The 23,849-nt window shown below is 45.5% G+C and overlaps 1 protein-coding gene across 7 annotated transcripts in view; it reads left to right on the forward strand.

The window, feature by feature from the left end:
- henmt1 (HEN methyltransferase 1) overlaps positions 1-23,849 on the forward strand; it is a 74,428-nt gene that overhangs the window by 25,362 nt on the left and 25,217 nt on the right. For all 7 annotated transcript variants that reach the window (XM_080195059.1, XM_080195058.1, XM_080195062.1 and 4 more), the window contains 3 exons: positions 743-877; positions 16,204-16,386; positions 21,900-22,071. In XM_080195059.1, the coding sequence (XP_080051185.1) occupies positions 743-877; positions 16,204-16,386; positions 21,900-22,071 (490 nt within the window). The remainder of the gene's footprint in view (positions 1-742; positions 878-16,203; positions 16,387-21,899; positions 22,072-23,849) is intronic.

Below are 23,849 nucleotides of genomic sequence, written 5' to 3' on the forward strand. Positions count from 1 at the left end.
GTCTGTGCTTTATACGCTCTGTCTGAGGCCAGAACACTCCATTCACCTGACGAAGGGGCTAACCCAAAAGCTAGTGAGTTTACTATCAAATAAATCAGTTGGACTTAAACGTGTTGTTGTCAGACTTTTTACTGTGTTTACCCCAGTCCAACGCCGGCACATCCACATCATGAAAAACTTACCCCTGACATCTCCTCTGTACTTGCTTTCCAGCACCTTAAACCTGTGTCCTCTCGTAGCGACCATTTCAGCCCTGGGAAATAGCCTCCGAGAATCCACCCTATCTATTCCTCTCAACATTTTATAAACCTTTATCAGGTCGCCTCTCAACCTTCGTCTCTCCAGGGAGAAGAGACCTAGCTCCCTCAACCTATCTTCATAAGGCATGCCTCCCAATCCAGCAAACATCCTTGTAAATTTCCTCTGCACCCTCTCAATAGCTTCCACATCCTTCCTGTAGTGAGGCGACCAGAACTGCGCACAGTACTCCAAGTGGGGTCTGACAAGGGTCTTATAAAGACCCTTATAAAGTAGCAGCATTAACTTCTATTGGCCTTCCTCTTGAATAAACTCAACATTTAGCATTTATAGTTCCCTGGTGTGTAAAAATATTAGCGTTATTCATTTGTAATAGCAGAACAAACCTATTTGTTTAAAAATGGGATGTTATCTTTTACTGTCATTCCACCAATATCACTGAACGTGAATAACTGAGATTTACCTACACTTGCTAACTTGGCAGGTATCGCCTTTCTCCACTTCCATGCGAATACCTCCAACCCAGGCCTTCCATGTTAACTGTGATGTTGTACCATGGATCAGCAACTGTAAAGGACTCTCGTATGTTGGATTGTGACTTTATTTCCTGTGTTGAATTGTAAGTATTTATTGTAACAAAAGGAATAATTATCAAGTAAACTTGGTTTTACTTGCTATAAAGTTTAATGAAAGTTCATCAAACTGATTCCTGGGATTGAGGGATTATTCTATGAGGAAACGTTAAATCGACCCTCCTTTATTCTCTGGAATTTGAAAAATGAAAGGTGAACTCATTCAAAATGACAAAATTCTTACATGTCTCCACAGAGTAAATGCAGGGACGGTGGTTCTCCAGTCTTTGGTGGGAGCGGGTGCTTAAAACCAGGGGGCACAGTTTCAGAATAAGGGGCAGGCCATTTAGGAGTGGGCTGAGGAAGAATTTCTTCACTCAAAGTGTAGTGAACTTTTGGGATTTTCTGCCCAGATGCTCCGTTGTTGAATATGTTCTAGACCAAAATTGATATAAAACTCCAGTGCAGGAAAATGATGTTGAAGAAGATCTGTCGTCCTCATTGAATCAAGGAGCAGGCTTGAAGAGCTAAGTGGTCTACTCCTGCTCCTAGTTTTATGTTCTTGGTTTTAATTAATTTGTTTAGCAGCTGAAATGTATGGTGAGATGATTGTTTTACAAATATAGTGAATGATAGTAGTAGGAGACTCGATAGGCAGGGGCACAGACAGATGTTTCTGTGGCTGTGAACGAGACTCTCGGATAGTGTGTTGCTTCCCTGGTGCCAGGGTCCTGGATGTCTCTGAGCGTTCTGCTCAGGATGTGGGTATGCCGGCGTTGGACTGGCGTAAACACAGTAAAAAGTCTGACAACACCAAAGAGGCTGTCCCCTCGAAAGCTAGTGAGAATATTATCAAATAAATAGGTTGGACTAAAACCTGGTGTTGTCAGACTTTTTACTGCGTTCTGCTCAGAGCAGAGTGCTTTGTTATTAAATCTTTTATAATGGAGCCTAGCATTTATATCTCAACTGACTGGCAGACTGCACTTGAATTCTTTGTTTCCTCTCTGCTGTCCTTTTTAAACAGAAGAGTTACATTCGCTACCCTTCAATCTGTAGGAACTGATCCAGAACCATTAGAATTGTAGAAGATGACCACCAATGCATCCACTATTTCTAGAGCCACTTCCATAAGTTCTCTGGAATGTAGCTTATCGAGCCCTGGGATTTATCAGACTCAATCTCATCAATTTCCCTACACTTAGATTTCTGTTCTCTTAATTTTAGACTTCCTCAGACATTCTTTCTGGCCCAAATTCCTGGTTATCTGGACGGTATCTGGTTCTTTGGGAAGTCAGCCTCTTTGCACCTCCCTTGTCCTGTTCAGCTTGTCTCTTCCTGGCACAGTTAAGAGATGTTCACTCCCCAGTGTCTTCAACTGCAAATAAATTCAGCTAAAACTAAATTGAAAATCTTTTCTGTACCTGTCAGGGTCCTTGATAAATATGTACCTATCAGGCAGGGAGGAAGTGGTCGAGCGAGGGAACCGTGGTGTACTAAGGAAGTTGAATCTCTGGTGAAGAGGAAGAAGGAGGCTTATGTAAAGATTAGACGTGGAGGCTCATTTAGGGCACTGGAGAGTTATAAATTAGCCAGGAAGGAGCTACAGAGAGAGTCAAGAAGAGCTAGAAGAGGACATGAGAAGACTTTGGCAGATAGGATCAAGGAGAACCCTAAAGCTTTCTACAGGTATGTCAAGAATAAAAGATTGGTTAGGGCAAGATTAGGGCCAGCCAGAGGTAGCAGTGGGGAAGCCTGAAGAGATAGGAGAGGCACTGAATGAGTATTTTTCGTCAGTATTCATGCAGGAAAAAGTCAGTGACGGGATTGAGGTACATAAGGAGGAGGTGTTAGCAATTCTTGAGAGTATGAAAATAGATAAGTCCCCTGGGCCAGATGGGATTTACCCTAGGATTCTCTGAGAGGCTAGGGAGGAGATTGCAGACCTTTTGGCTTTGATCTTCATGTCGTTGTTGGCTACAGGTATAGTGCCGGAAGACTGGAGGATAGCAAATGTTGTCCCCTTGTTCAAGAAGGGGAGTAGAGACCATCCTGGGAATTATAGACCGATGAGCCTAACTTCTGTTGTGGACAAAGTTTTGGAAAGAATTCTAAGGGATAGGATTTATAATCATCTAGAGAGAAATAAATTGATTAGGGATAGTCAACACGGTTTTGTGAAGGGTAGGCCATGTCTCACAAATCTTATCGAGTTTTTTGAAAAGGTGACCAAAAAGGTGGATAAGGGTAAAGCAGTTGGTGTGGTGTATATGGATTTTAGCAAAGTGTTTGATAAGGTTCCTGCAGAAAATGCAGATGCATGGGATTAAGGGTGAGTTAGCAGTTTGGATCAGGAATTGGCTAGCTGATAGAAGACAGAGGGTGGTGGTTGACGGGAAATATTCAACCTGGAGTTCAGTTACAAGTGGTGTACCTCAAGGATCTGTATTGGGGCCACTGCTGTTTGTCATTTTTATAAATGACCTAGATGAGGGTGTAGAAGGATGGATTAGTAAATTTGCTGACGACACCAAAGTTGGAGGAGTTGTAGACAGTGAGGATGGATGTTACAGTTTGCAGAGGGACATAGATAAGCTGCAGAGCTGGGCTGAGAGGTGGCAAATGGAGTTCAATACGGAAAAGTGTGAGGTGATTCACTTTGGTAAGAGTAACAGGAGTACAGAATATAGGGCTAATGGAAGGACTCTTAGTAGTGTTGACGAGCAGAGAGATCTCGGTGTACATGTGCATAGCTCCCTGAAAGTTAGCACCCAGGTTAATAAGGTTGTTAAGAAGGCGTACGGTGTGTTAGCTTTTATTGGTAGAGGGATTGAATTTAGGAGCCTTGAGGTCATGTTACAACTGTACAAAACTCTGGTGCGGCCGCACTTGGAGTGTGGTGTACGGCTCTGGTCACTGCATTATAAGGAAGATGTGGGGCCATTGGAAAGGGTGCAGAGGAGGTTTACCAGGATGTTGCCTGGTATCGTGGGAAGGTCTTATGAGGAAAGTCTGAGGGACTTGAGGCTATTTTCATTAGAAGAAGGTTACGAGGTGACCTAATTGAGGCATACAAGATGATCAGAGGATTGGATAGGATGGACAGTGAGAGCCTTTTTCCTCGGATGATGATGGCTAACACGAGGGGACATAGCTTTAAATTAAGGGGTGATAGTTATAGGACAGATGTCGGAGGTAGGTTCTTTACTCAGAGGGTAGTAAGGTCACAGATTGCCCTGCCTGCAGCAGTTGTGGACTTGCCAACTTTAAGAGCATTCAAATAGTCAGTGGATAGGCATATGGATAACATTGGAATACTTTAGGTTAGAGGATCATTACATTGGTTCCACTGGTCAGCGCAACATTGAGGGTCAAAGGGCCTGTACTGCGCTGTTATGTTCTATTTTCTATCTCAAAAGGGTTCCCAGTTGCTAAGCAACTTCTGTTAGATTATTTCCTTTTCACACTGTCACCCTCTCTATGCATAATAGAAGCACAATTAGAATTAGATCAGTCCCCACACATACAAACACCTTTGTCCATCATGAAGCATGAGTTTTTACCCTTTCACACAAACATTAAATTAAATCCACTTAAAACTGGATCTTATTTTTAATATTTACTGTTGCAAATCCCTTAAAACAACCTTTGTTCTCCCAACACAATGTTGCTGTCGGCAAGGTGTATCATAGGACCTCTCTATTGCACTCTGCTGTGGAAATTCAAGAAACTTCAGAATCAAAACCCAAAATATAAAAAACTTGCATGTTCTCCCGATTTCCCCCACTTCTGAGTCAAATTAAAATAAATAACCTTTCCTTGTTTATTTATGACATTCTCCAAATTGTAAAACCTTTTACTCCTCTTTGAAATCTAATTGAAATACAAGCTCTTTCCTTCTCGATGCAAACTTCTAGCCAAAGCTTATTTACTTATAGAGATCCACTTCACCATACTCCCATTAAAGTAAGTGCCTTTTAGCACCTACACTCTGATGTCCTAAACCTCACAGGCGAATTTGCGTGAAAACTGGAGTAATTCACATTGTTTTTCTCAGTGAGAGTTCAGACAAGAATCTCCATACTCTGTGCAATGCAGAGCCCACCAGTGTGAATATCATTAGATTTTGAGGGGGTGGTTTGGGAGGGGCTATCCATGCTGGAGAGGCTGAAATGGCGGATCTCTGCATGCACAGCAACCCGGAGAGTCAACCTCTGCCGGCCAGCTCAATTGCTATCCAGCCCGGGATCCCTGTAATGCTGCCCCAACAACTGCCCCGCGGCTTGATTGCAGCCCCCATCCATTGCAGGCCATGCCCGAAACACTCCTCCCTCCCCCAAATCCTCCCGCCCCGGCCTGCCTGATGTCCAGATCTTCCCCCCGCCCCCCCCTTTCCCAAGCAGTGACAATCCCCCCATTCCCCCACAGGCAGACGCCCCCCCCCCCCCCCCCCCCCAAGATCCCTGGCATACCCCTCCCCACCCAGTCTGCCCTAATCGCTGGCCTCCCTCCAGCCCCCATCAATCCCCATGCAGAGTGGCAGTGGATCCTCCACCAACCATCCCCTTGGCCCTGCCCCTACCCCCCCCCCCCCCCCCCCCCCCCCAATTGGACCTTGCCTCCTTGGCACTGCCCAGTGCCTGATGGGCAGTGCCAGAGTGCTAACTGGCATGTGCACTTTACCCTTGAGCAGTGCTATGGGGCACAGGCTGGCATTGCCAGGGTGCCCATGCCCAGGGGGCATCCCTCCCCAGTGCCTGACCCTCTGGAGGGCCCCAGTTTCCCCTCTTCACTCCAAGGAGGCGGGGTCAGGCTGCCACCTCCCAGAAATTGGGGAGCTACTCTCAATGTGTTCTGACTGAACACATTGACGAAGGAAGTGCCGTGGACGTGGTGTACATGGACTTCAGCAAGGCGTTTGATAAGGTCCCCCATGCAAGACTTCTTGAGAAGGTGAGAGGGCATGGGATCCAAGGGCCTTTGGCCTTGTGGATCCAGAACTGGCTTGCCTGCAGAAGGCAGAGAGTGGTTGTGGATGGGTCTTTTTCAGCATGGAGGTCAGTCACCAGTGGAGTGCCCCAGGGATCTGTTCTAGGACCCTTGCTGTTCGTCATTTTCATAAGTGACCTGGATGAGGAAGTGGAGGGATGGGTAAGTAAGTTCGCTGATGACACGAAGGTCGGTGGTGTTGTGGATGGTCTGGAAGGATGTCAAAAGTTGCAGCAGGACATAAATAGGATGCAGGACTGGGCGGAGAAGTGGCAGATGGACTTCAACACGGATAAATGTGTAGTGGTCCATTTTGGCAGAACCAACGGGATGAACGAGTACACTATCAAGGGCAGGAGTCTTAGTAGTGTTGAAGAGCAGAAGGATCTTGGGGTCCGGGTCCACAGGACTCTTAAATCGGCCTCGCAGGTGGAGGAGGTGGTCAAGAAGGTGTATGGTGTACTGGCCTTCATTAATCGAGGGATTGAGTTTAGGAGTCGGGAGGTAATGCTGCAACTTTATAAGACCCTTGTCAGGCCTCATTTGGAGTACTGTGCGCAGTTCTGGTTGCCTCACTATAGGAAAGACGTAGAAGCTATTGAAAGGGTACAGAGGAGATTTACAAGGATGTTGCCTGGACTGGGAGGCATGCCTTATGAAGTTAGGTTGAGGGAGCTGGGACTCTTTTCCCTGGAGAGACGAAGGTTGAGAGGCGACCTGATAGAAGTTTATAAAATGTTGAGAGGAATAGATAGGGTGGATTCTCAGAGGCTATTTCCCCGGGTTGAAATGGTCGCTACGAGAGGTCACAGATTGAAGGTGCGGGGAGGCAAGTACAGAAGTGATGTTAGGGGTAAGTTTTTCACTCAGAGGGTGGTGAGTGAATGGAATCAGCTGCCGTCAGTGGTGGTGGAGGCGAACTCGCTGGGGTCTTTTAAAAGGCTTCTGGATGAGTATATGGGCTTTTATGGGATTGGGGGTTATAGATAGGTCTATAGATTGGTAGGTGTTGATGTGATCGGCGCAACTCGTGGGCCGAAGGGCCTGTTTGTGCTGTAGTATTCTATGTTCTATGTTCTAAATCCCGCTGGAGTGAAACACCCTGGTGGGGTGGGAGCTCAGAACATTGGAACGTTCGAACTCAGTATGAGTAGGCCGTCTGGCCCTTCGAGCCTGCTCCACCATTCAATAAGATCATGGCTGATCTTTTTGTGGACTCAGCTCCACTTACCCGCCCATTCACCATAACCCTTAATTCCTTTACTGTTCAGAAATTTATCTATCCTTGCCTTAAAAACATTCAATGAGGTAGCCCCAAGTGCTTCACAGGGCAAAGAATTCCATAGATTCACAACCCTTTATGTGAAGAAGTTCCTCCTCAACTCCATCCTAAATCTGCTTACCCTTATTTTGAGGCCTTGCAACTTAGTTCTAGTTTCACCGTAAACAATTTCCCTGCTTCTATCTTATCTATTCCCTTCATAATCTTAGATGTTTCTATAAGATCTCCCCTCATTCTTCTGAATTCCAATGAGTATAGCCCCAGTCTACTGAGTCTCTCCTTATAAGTAAGGACTAGAGGGCACAGCCTCAAGATAAGTGGGGGGGCAGTCTAGAACGGCGTTGAGGAGGAACTTCTTCACTCAAAGGGTGGTGAATCTCTGGAATTCTCTGCCCGTTGAAGTGGTTGAGGCTACCTCGCTAAATATATTTAAGACGCCGGTAGATTGGGTTTTGGTAGGCAAGGGGATTAAGGGTTATGGGGAGAAAGCGGGAAAGTGGAACTGAGCCACTTCAGATCAGCCGTGATCTTGTTGAATGGCGCGGCAGGCTCGAAGGGCTAGATGGCCTACTCCTGCTTCTATTTCTTATGTTCTTATGTTCAACCTTCCCAACTCCACAATCAACCTAGTGAATCTCTTCTGCACCCCTTCCAGTGCCAGTATATCCTTTCTCAAGGAAGGAGACCAAAACTGTACACAATACTCCAAGTGTGGCCTCACCAGCACCCTTTTTAGCTGCAACATAACCTCCCTGTTTTTAAACTCCATCCCTCTAGCAATGAAGGACAGAATTCCATTTGCCCTCTTAATTACCTGCTGCACCAACTCCTTGTGATTCTTGCACAGGGACACCCAAGTCCTTCTGCACAGCAGCATGCTGTAATTTTTTACTATTTAAACAATAGTCCATTTTGCTGTTATTCCTACCAAAATGGATTACCTCACGTTTTCCAATATTGTACTCCATCTGCCAGACCCTTGCCCACTCACTAAGACTATCTATATTCCTTTGCAGACTTTCAGCGTACTCTGCACACTTTGCTCTGCCTCTCATCTTAGTGTCATCTGCAAATTTTCACACACTACACTTGGTCCCCAACTCCAAATCATCTATATAAATCGTAAACAATTGCGGTCCCAAAGCTGATCCCTGAGGCACACTACTAATCACTGATCACCAACCAGAAAAATACTCATTTACCCCCGCTCTTTGCTTTCTGTTAGTTAACCAATCCTCTTTTCATGCTAATACATTACCCGTAACACTGTGCATCTTTATGTTATGTAGCAGCCTTTGGTGCAGCACCTTGTCAAATGTCTTCTAGAACTCCAGATACATCACATCCACAGGTTCCCCATTGTCCACTGCACATGTAATGTTCTCAAAGAATTCCACTAAATCAGTCAAACATGACCTGCCTTCCATTAACTCATGCTGCATCTTACCAATGGGACAATTTATATCCAGATGTCTCACTATTTCTTCCTCGATAGATTCAAGCATTTTCCCTATTACAGAAGTTAAGCAAACAGGCCTACAGTTAACTGTCTTTTGTCTACCTGCTTTTTTAAACAGTGGCATCACATTTGCTGTTTTCCAATCTGCGGGAATCACCCCAGAGTCCGGTGAATTTTGGTAAATTATCACCAGTCATTTGCTATTTCTCCCTCCGTCTCTTTCAGTACCCTGGGATGCATTTGAACAGGATTAGGAGACTTGTCTACCTTTAGCCTCATTAGCTTGCCCAATACAACCTCTTTCATGATAATGATAACTTCTAGATCCTCACCTGCCATAGCCTTCTTGTCATCAATCGTTGGCCTGTTATTTGTGTTTTCCACTGTGAAGACCGACACAAAATACCTGTTCAATGCCTCAGCCATTTTCTCATTTCCAGTTATTCCATCCCCCTCCTCATCCTCTAAAGGACCAATATTTACTTCCACTGTTCTTTTTCCTTTTATACATTTGTAGAAACGTTTGCTATCTGTTTTTATATTCTGAGCTAGTTTACTCCCATAATCCATCTTACTTTTCTTGATAGCCTTTATCATGGCTTCCTGTTGATCTTTGTAGATGGGCGATTCCTCTCAGGGCTATGTATCACCATGAAAACTAATACAAAGACTCAAAATACAATGTACTGATGTTGAAGACATGAGAATGATATACAGAAGCCCAGAACTCCAAGTATAGAATGCAGGCAGCCGGATATCAGTCTGAAGAACAATGCCCCTGTGGAGACAATTGTAAATTCACAAAATCATATTGCCCACCTTTCCATGAGCATTATCCTGTAAACATTAATACAAATCAATCAATAGTCATCCTGTCATTAACTCCAGCCAATATCAATACACATCCTGACCTAATGAGATTTCATTCATTATTAAATTATAGACGTTACCTCCCTTCTGTTGCCCAGCAATATGGGATGCTGGACAGTGAAATGATTCCCACTGAATTGAATCCATGTGATTCTCGTCCAACCCTGAGGAATTCTCCATGTCTGCTCGCCACCTGCGTTCTCTCTGAGTTGTATGACGCTATTCATAAGGCTAGCATTAGTAGCCATCTTGTTCCTGACCCTGCTGATAGTATTACTGCTTTCAGTAAATCTATTATTCCTTTCGACTCCCTGTATTTTGTCACTGACTGAAGTTTCTTAAAATATAACCAAAAGCACACTGAGTGTATGCTTTTATATGCCCTGTTTATGATCAGAACTCCCCACTCACCTGACGAAGGGGCAAAGCCCCAAAAGCTAGTGGCATTTGCTACCAAATAAACCTGTTGGACTTTAACCTGGTGTTGTGAGACTTCTTACCCTGGAGACTAGCCAGAGGATTATACTGGGTGATGGCCGAGTGGTACTATCGCTTAACTATTAACCCAGAAACTCTGCTAATCTTCTGGGGTCCAGATAGGAAGGAAACTGGTCTGGCCTACATGTGACTCCAAAGAAACAGCAATGTGGTTGACTCTTAATTGCCCTTCAAGGGCACAAAGACATAAGAACATAAGAAATAGGAGCAGGAGTAGGCCACCTAGCCGTTGAAGCCTGCCCCGCCATTCAATAAGATCATGGCTGATCTGAAGTGGATCAGTTCCACTTTCCCGCTTTCTCTCCATAACCCTTAATTCCCTTGTATATCAGAAATCTATCTACCCGTGACTTAAATAAATTCAGCGAGGTAGCCTCCACCACTTCAATGGGCAGAGAATTCCAGAGATTCACCACCCTTTGACTGAAGAAGTTCCTCCTCAACTCTGATCTAAACTGCTCCCCCCCCACTTATTTTGAGGCTGTGCCCTCTAGTTCCGTTATCCTTTCTAAGCGGGAAGAATCTCTCTCCCTCTACCCTATCTAGCCCCTTCATTATCTTGTAAGTCTCGGTAAGATCCCCCCTCAGCCTTCTAAACTCTAACAAGTACAGACCAGTCTATTCAATCTCTCTTCGTACGCTAACCCCCTTATCTCCGGTATCAGCCTGATAAACCTTCTCTGTACTCCCTCCACACATCCTTTCGCAAATGCGGTGACCAAACCTGCACACAGTACTCCAGTTGCGGCCTCACCAGTACCCTGTACAGTTGCAGCAAAACCTCCCTGCTTTTATATTCTATCCCCCTCGCTATAAAGGCCAACATCCCATTCGCCTTCTTGATCACCTGCTGCCCCTGCAGGCTGGGTTTTTGCAACTCGTGCACAAGGACCCCCAGGTCCCTCTGCACTGTAGCATGCTGCAGCTTTTTGCCTTTTAAATAATAATCCCTCCTATTATTATTTCTGCCAAAGTGGATAACCTCACACTTGCCAACATTATACTCCATCTGCCAGGTCCTCGCCCACTCGCTTAGCCTATCCAGATCCCTCTGCAGACTTCCTGCACCTTCCACACAATTTGCTTTTCCACTCATCTTCGTGTCATCAGCAAATTTCGTCACCCTTCTACTCAGCCCCCTCCTCCAGATCGTCTATATAAATGGTAAATAGCTGAGGCTCCAGCACCGATCCCTGCAGCACTCCACTAGTCACCAACCGCCAATCAGAACAGCACCCATTAATACCAACTCTCTGCTTCCTATGAGACAGCCAAACCTCTATCCATGCTAACACCTTACCCCCAACTCCCTGCACCCTAACCTTCTGTAGCAACCTTTTATGAGGCACCTTATCAAACGCCTTTTGGAAATCTATAAACACCACATCCACTGGTTCCCCTCTGTCTACTGCACTAGTCACATCCTCATAGAAATCCAATAAATTCGTCAAAACACGACTTCCCCTTAACGAATCTGTGCTGCATCTGCTCTATCAAACCATTCTTTTCTAGACAATGTTGGCTGAGTTGCAAGAGTATGTATCGTGTACCTGGTGGATGGTATTCTCATGTGAGATGATGGCATCCGTGTTGATGATCCAGTATGTCTTGCAGAGGTTGCTGTGGCAGGGTTGTGTGGTGCCGTGGTCACTGTTCTCCTGAAGGCTGGGTAGTTTGCTGCGGACAATGGTCTGTTTGAAGGCAAGAAGTTGGGGTGTGGGAACGGCCTTGGCAAGTTATTGAAGGCTACGGAGAAGATGTAGCTTCTCCACTCCAGGGAAGTACTGGACGACAAAGGGTACTCTGTCCACCGTGTGCCATGTTTGTCTTGTGAGGAGGTCGGTGCGGTTTTATCGGACAAATGTCAGAGGTAGGTTCTTTACTCAGAGGGTTGTAAGGGCGTGGAATACCCTGCCTGCAGCAATAGTGGACTCGTCAACTTTAAGGGCATTCAAATGGTCATTGGATAGACATATGGATAATATTGGACTAGTTTAGGTTAGAGGGTCATTAGATTGGTTCCACTGGTCGGCGCAACATCGAGGGTCGAAGGGCCTGTACTGCGCTGTAGTGTTCTATGTTGTTTGCTGTGGCGTGTCGGAACTGTCGATCGATGAGTCAAGCGTCATATCCTGTTCTTATGAGGGCATCTTTCAGCGTCTGGAGGTGTCTGTTGCGATCCTCCTCATCTGAGCAGATCCTGTGTATACGGAAGGCTTGTCCGTGGGGCATGGCTTCTTTAACGTGTTTGGGGTGGAAGCTGGAGAAGGAGCATCGTGAGGTTATCCGTGGGCTTACGGTACAGTGAGGTACTGAGGTGACCGTCCTTAATGGCGATCCGTGTGCCCAAGAATGTAACCGGTTCTGGAAAGTAGCCCATAATGAGTCTGATGGTGGGATGGAAATTGTTAATGTCGATATATAATTGTTTGTGATTGTTCACCATGAGTCCAAAGGAAGAAAATGTCATTGATGTATCTAGTATATAGCATCAGTTGAAGGTCCTGTGTGGTGACGAAGTCTTGTTCAAACCTGTGCAAGAAGATGTCGGCATATTGAGGTGTGAATTTGGTTCCCATGGCTGTTCCATGTGTCTGGATGAAGAACTGGTTGTTGAAGGTGAAGACATTGTGGTCCAGGATGAAGCTGATGAATTGTAAAATTGCATCTGGAAACTGGCGGTTGTCGGTGTTGAGTACTGGGGCAGTTGCAGCAATGCCATCATCGTGGGGGATGCTTGCCAACTTTAAGGGCGTTCAAGTGGTCAGTGGATAGGCATATGGATAACATTGGAGTAGTTTAAGTTAGAGGGTCATTAGATTGGTTCCACTGGTCGGCACAACATCGAGGGCCGAAGGGCCTGTACTGCACTGTAATGTTCTATGTTCCTATGTTTGTTGACCTCACGAAAGCCTTCGACACTGTCAGCCGACAAGGCCTGTGGAGAATCATATCAAAGTTCGGCTGCCCCCCCAAATTTATTCAGATGGTACACCAGTTCCATGATGGCCAGAGGACTGGATGGCAAAGAATCCTCTCAGCATTCCCAGTCACTAGTGGCGTCAAATATGGCTGTGTGCTCGCGCCCACACTGTTCAGCATGATGTTTACCCTGCCACAGCAACCTCTGCAAGACATGCCGGTTCGTTGACACGGATGCCACCATCTCACGTGAGAACGCCATCCACTAGGTACACGGTACATACTCTTGCAACTCAGCCAACGTTGTCTACCTGATACGCTGCAGGAAAGTATGTCCCGAGGCGTGGCACATCGGTGAGACCATGCAGACGCTACAACAATGGATGAATGAACACCGCTAGACAATCACTAGGCAAGACTGTTCTCCTCTTGTTGGCGAACACTTTAGTCGTCACGGGCAATCGGCCTCTGATCTTTGGGTAAGTGTTCTCCAAGGTGGCCTTCACAACACACGACAGTGCAGAGTCGCTGAGCAGAAACTGATAGCCAAGTTCCGCACACATGAGGACAGCCTCAACTGGGATCTTGGGTTCATGTCACACTATCTGTAACCCCCATGACTTGCCTGGACTTGCAATATCTCACTAACTGTCCTGTCTGGAAACAATACACATCTTTTTGACCATTGCTTAATGCTCTCTCCACTCACATTGTCTGTACCTTTAAGACTCGATTAGCTATAAAGACTCTCATTCCAATGATTAATCATGTAAATTGAGTTTGTGTTTTTATATGCCCTGTTTGTGATCAGAACACCCACCCACCTGACGAAGGAACAGTCAGTTCCGAAAGCTACTGGCATTTGCTACAAATAAACCTGTTGGACTTTAACCTGGTGTTGTGAGATTTCTTACTGTGTTTACCCCAGTCCAACGCTGCTATCCCCACATCATTTCCACATGGTAGCCAGGTACACAAGCCCTTGTGAGTGTTGGTAGTGACATACCTTCAGGGTGACTCATGCTGCAAGTTAAGTGTGACTCCTATCTTGCTTAGGAAACATTAAAACTGCCAGCTAATTTGGTGTATAGATACTCATTTTGGATATGGGATATCAGACTCATTTTGCTGCTCGATTGATCGACCGTTTGTAATCCTCACTAATGCAGACTGACTTGTCTGGTTTCTGGACAGGAACGATAGAGTTGGCCTAGTTGCACTAGTTTTCTGATACCTAGATTTCAAAGTGATCAAATTCTGCTTCTGCCTTTTCCAACAAGGAAGAAGCGGCTAATGTTGCCATTTACTATTTTGGCATGGCTTAAGGGTCTACATTTATCTTAACCAGGAGTCCCTTTATTTTTCCTAGTTCATCTTGGAAAACCTCAGGATATCTTCAGATGACTTTATGTTGTCCTCCCTCATTCAATTAATTATCTCCATTCAGTTCAACTTGATATATTGGAGCCAGTCCCTCCCATCAGAATTGGTCCTTGTCTGAATATGATGACAAGTGGAGTTGGGCAGACTGTTTCCGTAAGCTACCGTAACTTAAACCCTTCGATTAGAAGTGCCTCTCCCGAATAAATGACTAACCTGGCCACAGTGTTTTCCAACTTCAGTTGTTGGACCGCATCCTGTGAGTAATGGTAAGTTGGTTCCCAGTGATGATTGCCCCGGTATCCACCACCATTTTCAAATTCCGCATTGCTTCACTCTCCCCGCCGCTCTCTCCATTGTTCTCTTGCTCCCCGTTACTCCACTCTATCTCTCTCTGTCTCTCTCTCTCTCTCTACTCTCACTGTTGCTCCACTCTCTGGGCTCACTCCACTCACTCTCTGTTCTCCCCATTGCTCTGCTCTCCCCATTACTCTACTTTCTGGGCTCTCGCCGCTCTCTGTACTCTCTCTGCTCTCTTTATTGCTCCACTTCGTGCTCTCTCTGGTCTCCTCATCGGTCCGCTCTCTGCACTCTTGCTCGCTCCCTATTGCTCTGTCTGCTCTTCCCATCGCACTCCCTGTTACTTCGCTCTCTGCTCTCCCAATTGTGCCACTCTCTGCGCTCTCTCTCACTCACTGTTACTCCACATTCTGTGCTCTCTCGCTCCCCTGTTGCTCCATTCTCTGCGCTCTCTCTCACTCCCTGCACTCTGTCTCTCTTCACCGTTGCTTCAGTCTCTGCTCTCTCTCACTCCCCTGTCACCCACTCTCTATGCTCTCTTCCTCTGCCCATCATTCCATTCTCTAAGCTCTCTCTTGCTCACAGTCACTCCACCCTCTGCGCTTTCTCTTGCTCCCCATCACTCCACGCTCTGTGCTATCTCTCATTCCCCTGTTGCTCTGCTCTCTGCCCTCTCTCTCATTCCTCTATTGTTCCACTCTTTGTGCTCGCTCACATTCCCTGTCACTGCACTCTCTGTGCTCTCCCTGTCGCTTGGTTCTCTGCGTGCTCTCTGCTGTCCCCGTCACTCCACTCTCTGCACTCTCTCGGCTGTTCCCATCGCTCCACTCTACGCTCTCTCTTGCTCCCTGTCGCTCTGCTCTCTGTGCCCTCTCTCGCTCCCCAGTTCTTCCGCTCTCTGCGCTCTCTCTGCTCTCCCCGTCGCTCTACTCTCTGCGCTCTTTCTGGCTCTCCCTGTCGATCCGCTGCCTGCACTCTCTCTCTCTTGTTCCCCTGTCGTTCCGCTTTCTGTGCTCTCTCTTGCTCCCCTGTCGTTCCGTTCTCTCTCTTTCTCCCATCGCTCTACTATTTATGCTCTCTCTGCTCCCCCATTGATCTGCTCTCTCTCTTACTCCCTTGTCACTCCGCTCTTCTGTTGCTCCGCTCTCCTGTCTCTTTCTGTCGCCCCGCTATCACTCCACTCTCTGTGCTCTGTCTCACTGTCCTTCTGTTGCATAGATCAGCCTGTCCTGCCTTGGAACCCAGTTTGGAAATCCCTGACCTAAAGGATGCACTGCAGCAACTCGTACAGACTCCTTCAACCCCTTCCAAACCTCTACTACTTTGAAGCTCAAAGCCAGCACGATTGATGGGAGCACCACCAACTTGCAAATTCCCTCCAAACTATATTCCACCCTGACTCAGAAATATATCGCTGAACCTTCACTTTTGCTGGGTTGAAATTCTGGAACACACTCCCTAACAGCACTATGGGTGTACCTACACCAGATGGACTTCAGCAGTTCAAGAAGTGGCTCACCGCTACCTTCTCAAGGGCAACTAGGGAAAAACAGTAAATATTGGCCTTGAAATAATGCTCACATTGCATGAAGGATTAAAGAATACATTACTTAAACTACATTAAAAATACATTTCATTAATCTGTCTTTGTTTATCGCCTGTTTCCATTTCAGAATCGAACATCTCGATGCACCTGAACTGGAGAGGTTCCCAGAGGTGGTGTTTGGATATATGAATCCTGCAGTCATTGTAATTACAACTCCAAATTCAGATTTCAACCCTTTATTTCCAGGATTAATGCGATTCAGACACTGGGATCATAGGTTTGAATGGAGCAGAGCAGAATTTCAATCTTGGTAAGTGCAGCAAACCATTATTGTAAATTATAGAGAATTTGGCAGAACATGCAGGGGAAATCTATGAAGGGGCAAAGAGAGAACCTGTGAATATGTCAGCAACTGACATGAAAGCTCTAGATGGCACTTACTTCTTCTATAGACACACTAGTTTACAATTGGATATGGATAGGTTAAGTGAATAGGGCAAAATTAGGCAAATGGAGTTTAACTTGTATTAGTGTGAAGTTATCCGTTTTGGCAGGAAAAATACGAAGGCAAATTCTTATCTAAATGGTGGGAAACTTCAGAATGGTTTGGAGGTGGATGCCCCAAGCATGAATCGCAGAAATCTAGTTTGCAGGAACAGCAGGCAAATATAGAATCTAGGAGCAGGAGTGAACCATTCGGCCCTTCGACCCTGATCTGCCCTTCATTCTGATCGTGGCAGATCATCAAATTCAATATTCTGATCACCCCCCCCCCCCCCCCCCCCAAGTATCCCTTGATCCCTTTAGGCCTAAGAACTATATCTGATTTCATCCTGAAATCTCACATCATTTTGGCCTCAACTACTTTTTATGGTAGTGAATTCCACTGATTCATAGTACAGGCCCTTTGATCCTCGATGTTGTGCCAAGCTTTGTCCAAAACCAAGATCAAGCTATCCCACTCTCTACCATTCTGGTGTGCTCTGTGTCTATCCAGTAAACACTTGAAAGTCCCTAAAGTGTCCGACTCCACTATCACAGCAGCCATTCCATTCCACACCCCAACCACTCTGAGTAAAGAACCTACCTCGGACATCCCTCCTATATCTCCCACCATGAACCTTATGCCCCCTAATAACAGCTTCATCCACTCAAGGAAATAGTTTCTGAACGTCCACTCTTATCTATCCCCCTCATCATCTTATAAACCTCTATTAAGTCGCCTCTCATCCTCCTCTGCTCTAAAAAGAAAACCCTAGCTCCTTCAATCTTTCCTCATGAGACCTACCCTCCAAACCAGGCAGCATCCTGGTAAATCTCCTCTGCACTCTCTCCAATGCTTCCACATCCTTCTTATAGTGAGATGACCAGAACTGCACACAGTATTCCAAATGTGGTCCTCTAAGTTGCAGCATAACCCCACGGCTCTTAAACTCAAACCCCCTGTTAATAAACGCTAACACGTTATAGGCCCTCTTCATGGCTCTATCTACTTGAGTGGCAATCTTCAGAGATCTGTGGATATGAACCCCAAGATCTCTCTGTTCCTCCACATTCCTCAGAACCCTGCCGTTGACCCTGTAATCCGCATTCAAATTTGTCCTACCAAAATGAATCACCTCGCACTTATCAGGGTTAAACGCCATCTGCCACTTTTCAGCCCAGCTCTGCATCCTATCAATGTCTCTTTGCAGCCTACAACAGCCCTCCAACTCATCTACTACTCCATCAACCTTGGTGTCATCAGCAAATTTACTGACCCACCCTTCAGTCTCCTCCTCCAAGTTATTGATAAAAATCACAAATAGCAGAGAACCCAGCACTGATCCCTGTGATACACCGCTAGTGACTGGTCTCCAGTCTGAAAATTTCCCATCCATCACCACTCTGTCTTCTATGAGACAGCCAATTACTTATCCAATCGGCCAAGTTTCCCTCTGTCCCACACCTCCTTACTTTCTTCATGAGCTTACTGTGGGGAACCTTATCAAATGCCTTACTAAAATCCATGTATACGACATCAACTGTTCTACCTTCATCTACACATTTAGTTACCTCCTTAAAGAATTCAGCCAAATCTGTGAGGCAAGACTTAACCGTCACAAATCTGTGCTGACTATCCCCGATTAAGCTGCATCTTTCCAAATGGTCATAAATCCTGTCCCTCAGGATTAATTTACCGACCACTGAAGTAAGACTAACCGGCCTATAATTACCAGGGTCATTCATGTTTTCTTTCTTGAACAGAAGAACAACATTTGTCACTCTCCAGTCCTCTTGCACTATCCCTGTGGACTGCGAGGACCCAAAGATCAAAGCCAAAGGCTCTGCAATCTCATCCCTTACCTCTCAAAGAATCCTAGGATGTATCCCATCTGGCCCAAGGACTTATCAACCTCAGGTTTTTCACAGTTACCAATACGCCTTCCCTCAGAACATCTACGTCCTCTAGCTTATCAGCCTGTATCACACTCTCAGCCTCAAAAACATGGCCCCTCTCCTTGGTAAGCACTGAAGAAAAGTATTCATTCATCACCTCACCTATCTCTTCTGACTCCATGCACAAGTTCCCCACTACTATCCTTGACCAGCCCTAACCTCACCCTGGTCATTCTTTTATTTCTCTTTTTTTTCTTTCTCAAATTAACTAAGTGATTTTGTAGCAAAACACTTGGAAGTGGCAGGATCAGATGGAGTCAGCATGGATCTATGAAAGGAAATCATGCTTGACAAATCTACTGGAATTCTTTGAGTAACTAGTAGAGTTGAAGAGATGGAACCAGTGGATGTGATTTATTTGAATTTTCAGAAGGTTTTTGACAAAGGCCAACACATAAGAGATTAATGTTAAAATGAAAGCACAAGGGATTAGGGAAAGTATTATTGAGATGGATAGAAATCTGATTGATAGACAGGAAACAGAGTAAGGATAAATGGGTCATTTTCCAAATGGCAGGTGGCGACTACTGGGGTACTGCTGGAATTTGTGCTGGGGACCCCACTATTCACTATATATACTGATGATTTACATGTGGGAACTAAATGTAATATCTCCAAAGTTGGAGGTGACACAAAGCTCAGTGGGAGGGTGAGCTGTGAGGAGGATGCAGAGATGCTTCAGTGCGATTTGGACAAGTTGAATGAGTGGGCATCTGCATGGCAGATGCAGTAAAATGTGGGTACATGTGAGGTTATCCACTTTGGTAGCAAAAATGGGAAGGCAGATTACTATCTGACCATAAATTAGGAGAGAGAAATGTACAAGACCTGGGTAACCTCATACACCAGTCGCTCAAGATGCAGCAGGTAGTTAAAAGGGCAAATGGTATGTTGAGCTTCATTGTGAGAGGAATTGAGTACAGGAGCAGAGATGTCTTGCTGCAATTATACATTGCCTTGATGAGGCTACATATGGATATTATTTTGCAGTTTTGGTCATGTTATCTGAGGAAGGATGTTCTTGCTGTGGAGGGAGTGCAAGAAAGTTTACCAGTCTGATTCCTGGGGTGGCAGAGCTGATGTATGAGGGGAGGTTGGGTTGGTTAGGATCGTATTCACTGGAGTTCAGGAGAATGAGAGGGGAATCTCAGAGACTTATACAATTCTAACAGGACCAGACAGGGTAGATGCAGGAAGGATGTTCCCAATGGTGGAAGAGTCCAGAATTAGGGGTCGCAGTCTGAGAATACTCAGTAGACCATTTAGGACAGAGGTGAGGAGAAATTTCTTCACCCAGAGAGTGGTGAACCTGTGGAATTTGCTCCCATAGGAAGCGTTTGAGGCCAAAACATTGAATGTTTTCAAGAAGCAGTTAGATGTAACTCTTGGTGCGAAAGGGATCAATGGATATGGGGGGAAGGGGGAGATCATATCCCCAACGGATATGAGGGAAGGTGGGGTTTATGATCAGACATAACCATAATGAATTGAAGGGTTGAATGGCCTCCTCCTCCTATTTTCTGTGTTTCTATTATAATTAATGGCAAAGCAGGCTCAAAGGGCTGAATGGCCTACTCCTGCTTCTATTTTCTTTGTATGTTTCTTTACATAATGCAATGAGCCTTCCTCTCTTCCACCCTGTCTCCCATCACACCTGAAATCTCTATACCCTGGAATTTTGAGTTGCCAGTCCTGCTGGGTTTGTACTCTCTATCCCTTCCTGCTACACTCTGGTTATCTTTACCCAAGTTGCTACCCTGATTTACCACATCTCATACAATTCCTTCCCCACTATTTAGTTTAAAGCCCTCTCCACCACCCTAAATACACTGGTCCCAGCATGATTCAATTGAAGATAATCTCAAAGTTACAGTTGCCACTTTCCCCAGTACTGGCGTCAGTGCTCCATGAACCAAAACCCATTTCTCTTAAACTGGCCTAAGCCACACATTCATCTCTCTAATCTTATTTACCCTACACCAATTTGCTTATGGCTCAAATAATAATTGTTCCCTTTAATGTTATGCTACTTAATTAAGCTCCTAGTTGCTCATAATCCCTAAGCAGTATCACTTTCCTAGTACCTATATGAACCCTGACAACTGGATTCTCTCTCTAATTGCAAGTTCCTTTCTAACCAAACTTGGCTGAAGAGAACTGTGTCTATCCTTCCGGCTGTACTCTCCCTTATTATACCTACGTTTCTGTTAAGTTCCCCCCTCTTAAAAGGCTTCCTGTAGCAGTGCCATGTCAGTTTGCACATCCACCCTGCAGCAGAGTGGTTAGCACTTCTGCCTCACAATGTCAGGGACCTGAGTTTGATTCCAGCCTTGGATGTTTGTGTGGAGTTTGTACATTCCAGTTTCCTCCCACAGTCCGTAGATGTAGAGGATAGATGGATTGGCCGCCTAAAGTACCCCTTAATGTCCAAAAATGTGTAGGTTAGTGGGATTAGCCTTGATCAATGTGCAAGGTTTCAGTGAAAGGATGGGCTTGGGTGCAATGGAGTTTAATGTGGAAAAGTGTGAGGTAATTCACTTTGGCAGGAATAACGGATGTGTAGAGTATAGGGCTAACGGTAGGACTCTGAATAGTGTGGATGAACAGAGGGATCTAGGTGTATGTGTGCATAGATCCCTGAAAGTTGGGAAACGAGTAGATAGGGTTGTTAGGAAGGCATACAGTGTCTTGGCGTTTATTGGTAGGGGGATTGAATTTAGGAGCTGCAGCGTCATGTTGCAACTGTACAAAACTCTGGTGCGGCTGCACTTGGGAGTATTGTGTGCAGTTCTGGTCCCCACATTATGGGAAGGATGTGGAGGCTTTGGAGAGTGTGCAGAGGAGGTTTACCAGGATGTTGCCTGGTATGGAGGGGAGGTCCTATGAGGAGAGTCTGAGGGATTTGAGGCTGTTTTCGTTAGAAAGAAGGCGGCTACGAGGGGACCTTATTGAAACATATAAGATGATTAGAGGTTTAGATAGGGTGGACAGTGAGAGCCTTTTTCCTCGGATGGAGAAAGCTAGCACGAGGGGGCATAGCTTTAAATTAAGGGGTGGTGGTTATAGGACGGATGTCAGGGGTAGGTTCTTTACCCAGAGGGTGGTGAGGGATTGGAATGCCCTGCCTGCTGCAGTTGTAAATGCGCCTAGTTTGGGGGCGTTTAAGAGATCCGTGGATAGGTTTATGGACGGAAAGGGTTTGGTTTAGGTTAGAGGGTCATTGTTTTATAACTGGTCGGCGCAACATCGTGGGCCGAAGGGCCTGTTCTGCGCTGTAATGTTCTATGTTCTATGTAATGTTCTACGTTCTATGTTAACCTTTAATGGATCAGAAATGAGAACTTTTTGTTACACTATAATTAAAACTTTTTGTTTCGCATTCAGGTCTTTGAACATTGGAAATAAATATGGTTACAGAGTCGAATTCACTGGCGTAGGCAAAGGGCCTCCAGGGACAGAGCAATTGGGATTCTGCACACAAATATCGATATTTCTGAGAGAGCTTTCAAAAACAATTCAAACTGAGGCACAAAATTCAGACACGTTATATAAACTGGTGAGTGTTTTCATACAGAAAAATCACATTATTGAGAAATCAGTCTCCAAATTTTCTGTCACAAAGAAAAAAGAAAATTACAGCACAGGAACAGGCCCTCCAAGCCTGCACTGACCATGCAGCCCAACTTAACTAAACCCCCCTAACCTTCTGGGGACCATATCCCTCTATTCCAATCCTATTCATGTATTTGTCAAGATGCTTCATAAAAGCCACTACTGCATCTGCTTCCACTACCTCCCCCAGCAATGAATTGCAGGCACCCACTACTCTCTTGTGTAAAACATCTGCCTCGTACATCTCCTTTAAACCTTTTACCCTCACACCTTAAACCTATGCCCCCTAGTAATTGACTCTTCCACTCTGGGAAAAAGCTTCTGACTATCCACTCTGTCCATGCCTCTCAATCTTGTAGACTTCTCAGGTCTTCCCTCAACCTCTGTCGCTCCAGTGAGAACAAAACAAGTTTCTCCAATCTCTCATCATAGCTAATGCCCTCCATACCAGGCAACATTCTGGTAAACCTTTTCTGTACCCTTTCCAAAGCCTCCACATCCTCCTGGTTGTGTGGTGACCAAAATCGAACACTATATTCAAGTGTGACCTAACTAAGGTTCTATCAAGCTGCAACATGACTTGCCAATTTTTAAACTCAGTACCCTGGCCGATGAAGGTAAGCATGCCATACACCTTCTTGATAACCTTCTCCACCTGCATTGCTGCTTTGAGTGACCTGTCTCCCTCTATACCCTGATCTCTTTGCCTATCCATACTCTTAAGAGTTCTGCCTCATGTTAAGTTGTTTTCAGGCAGCTGTGTGGATCATTTGGTATATAGAATATATCTTTTAGCAAAATGCTGGTTCATTACCCTCTTCATGGATTAGAGTCATTGAGGGTATCCCTCAGTCCTTGGAGGAAACTAATGTTGAAATTGCAGGGGCCCTGGCAGATATATTTGAAATGTCAGAATCCATGGGTGGGGTGCCGAATGATTGGAGAATAGCTCATGTTGTTCTGTTGCTTAAAAAAGGCTCAAAAAGTAATCTGGGAAATTATAGGTCAGTGACCTTGACGTCAGTAGTAGGTAAATTATTGGAAGGAGTACTAAGAGATAGGATCTACAAATACTTGGATGGACAGGGACTTATTAGGGAGAGTCAACGTGGCTTTGTGTGTGGTAGGTCATGTTTAACCCATCTATTAGGATTTCTTTAGATTACCGGGAAAGTGGATGAAGGGAAGGCAGTGGATGTTGTCTACATGGACTTCAGTAAGGCCTTTGACAAGGTCCCTCATGGGAGGTTAGTTAGGAAGGTTCAGTCACTAGGTATACATGGAGAGGCAGTAAATTGGATTAGACGTTAGCTCATTGAAAGAAGCCAGCGAGTGGTCATGGAGGATTGCTGCTGTGAGTGGAGGCCTGTGACTAGTGGTGTGCACAGTAAGAAGTAATCAGGAGACAGCTCACCTGGGGGAGGCAGCGGTGGCTGGGTCTCTGGAGTTGAGCCCGACCCGGTAGTTCAAAAAAGTAAGGAAAAGAGGAGGAGGGCAGTGTTAATAGGGGACTTCATAGTGAGGGGGTCAGGCAGGCGTTTTTGCGGACGCAGACGGGAGTCGTGGATGGTGGTTTGCCTCCCTGGTGCTGGGATCTGGGATGTCTCTGGACGCGTCCCAGACATCCCGAAAGGGGAGGGTGAGGAGCCGGAGGTTGTGGTTTATATAGGTACTGCTGACGTAGGCAGGAAGAGGAAAGGGGTCATGAAAAGGGATTATAGG

This window comes from Carcharhinus amblyrhynchos, chromosome 9, assembly GCF_965287045.1.
Source record: "Carcharhinus amblyrhynchos chromosome 9, sCarAmb.v2.hapA, whole genome shotgun sequence".
In the NCBI taxonomy this organism is placed as follows: Eukaryota; Metazoa; Chordata; class Chondrichthyes; order Carcharhiniformes; family Carcharhinidae; genus Carcharhinus; species Carcharhinus amblyrhynchos.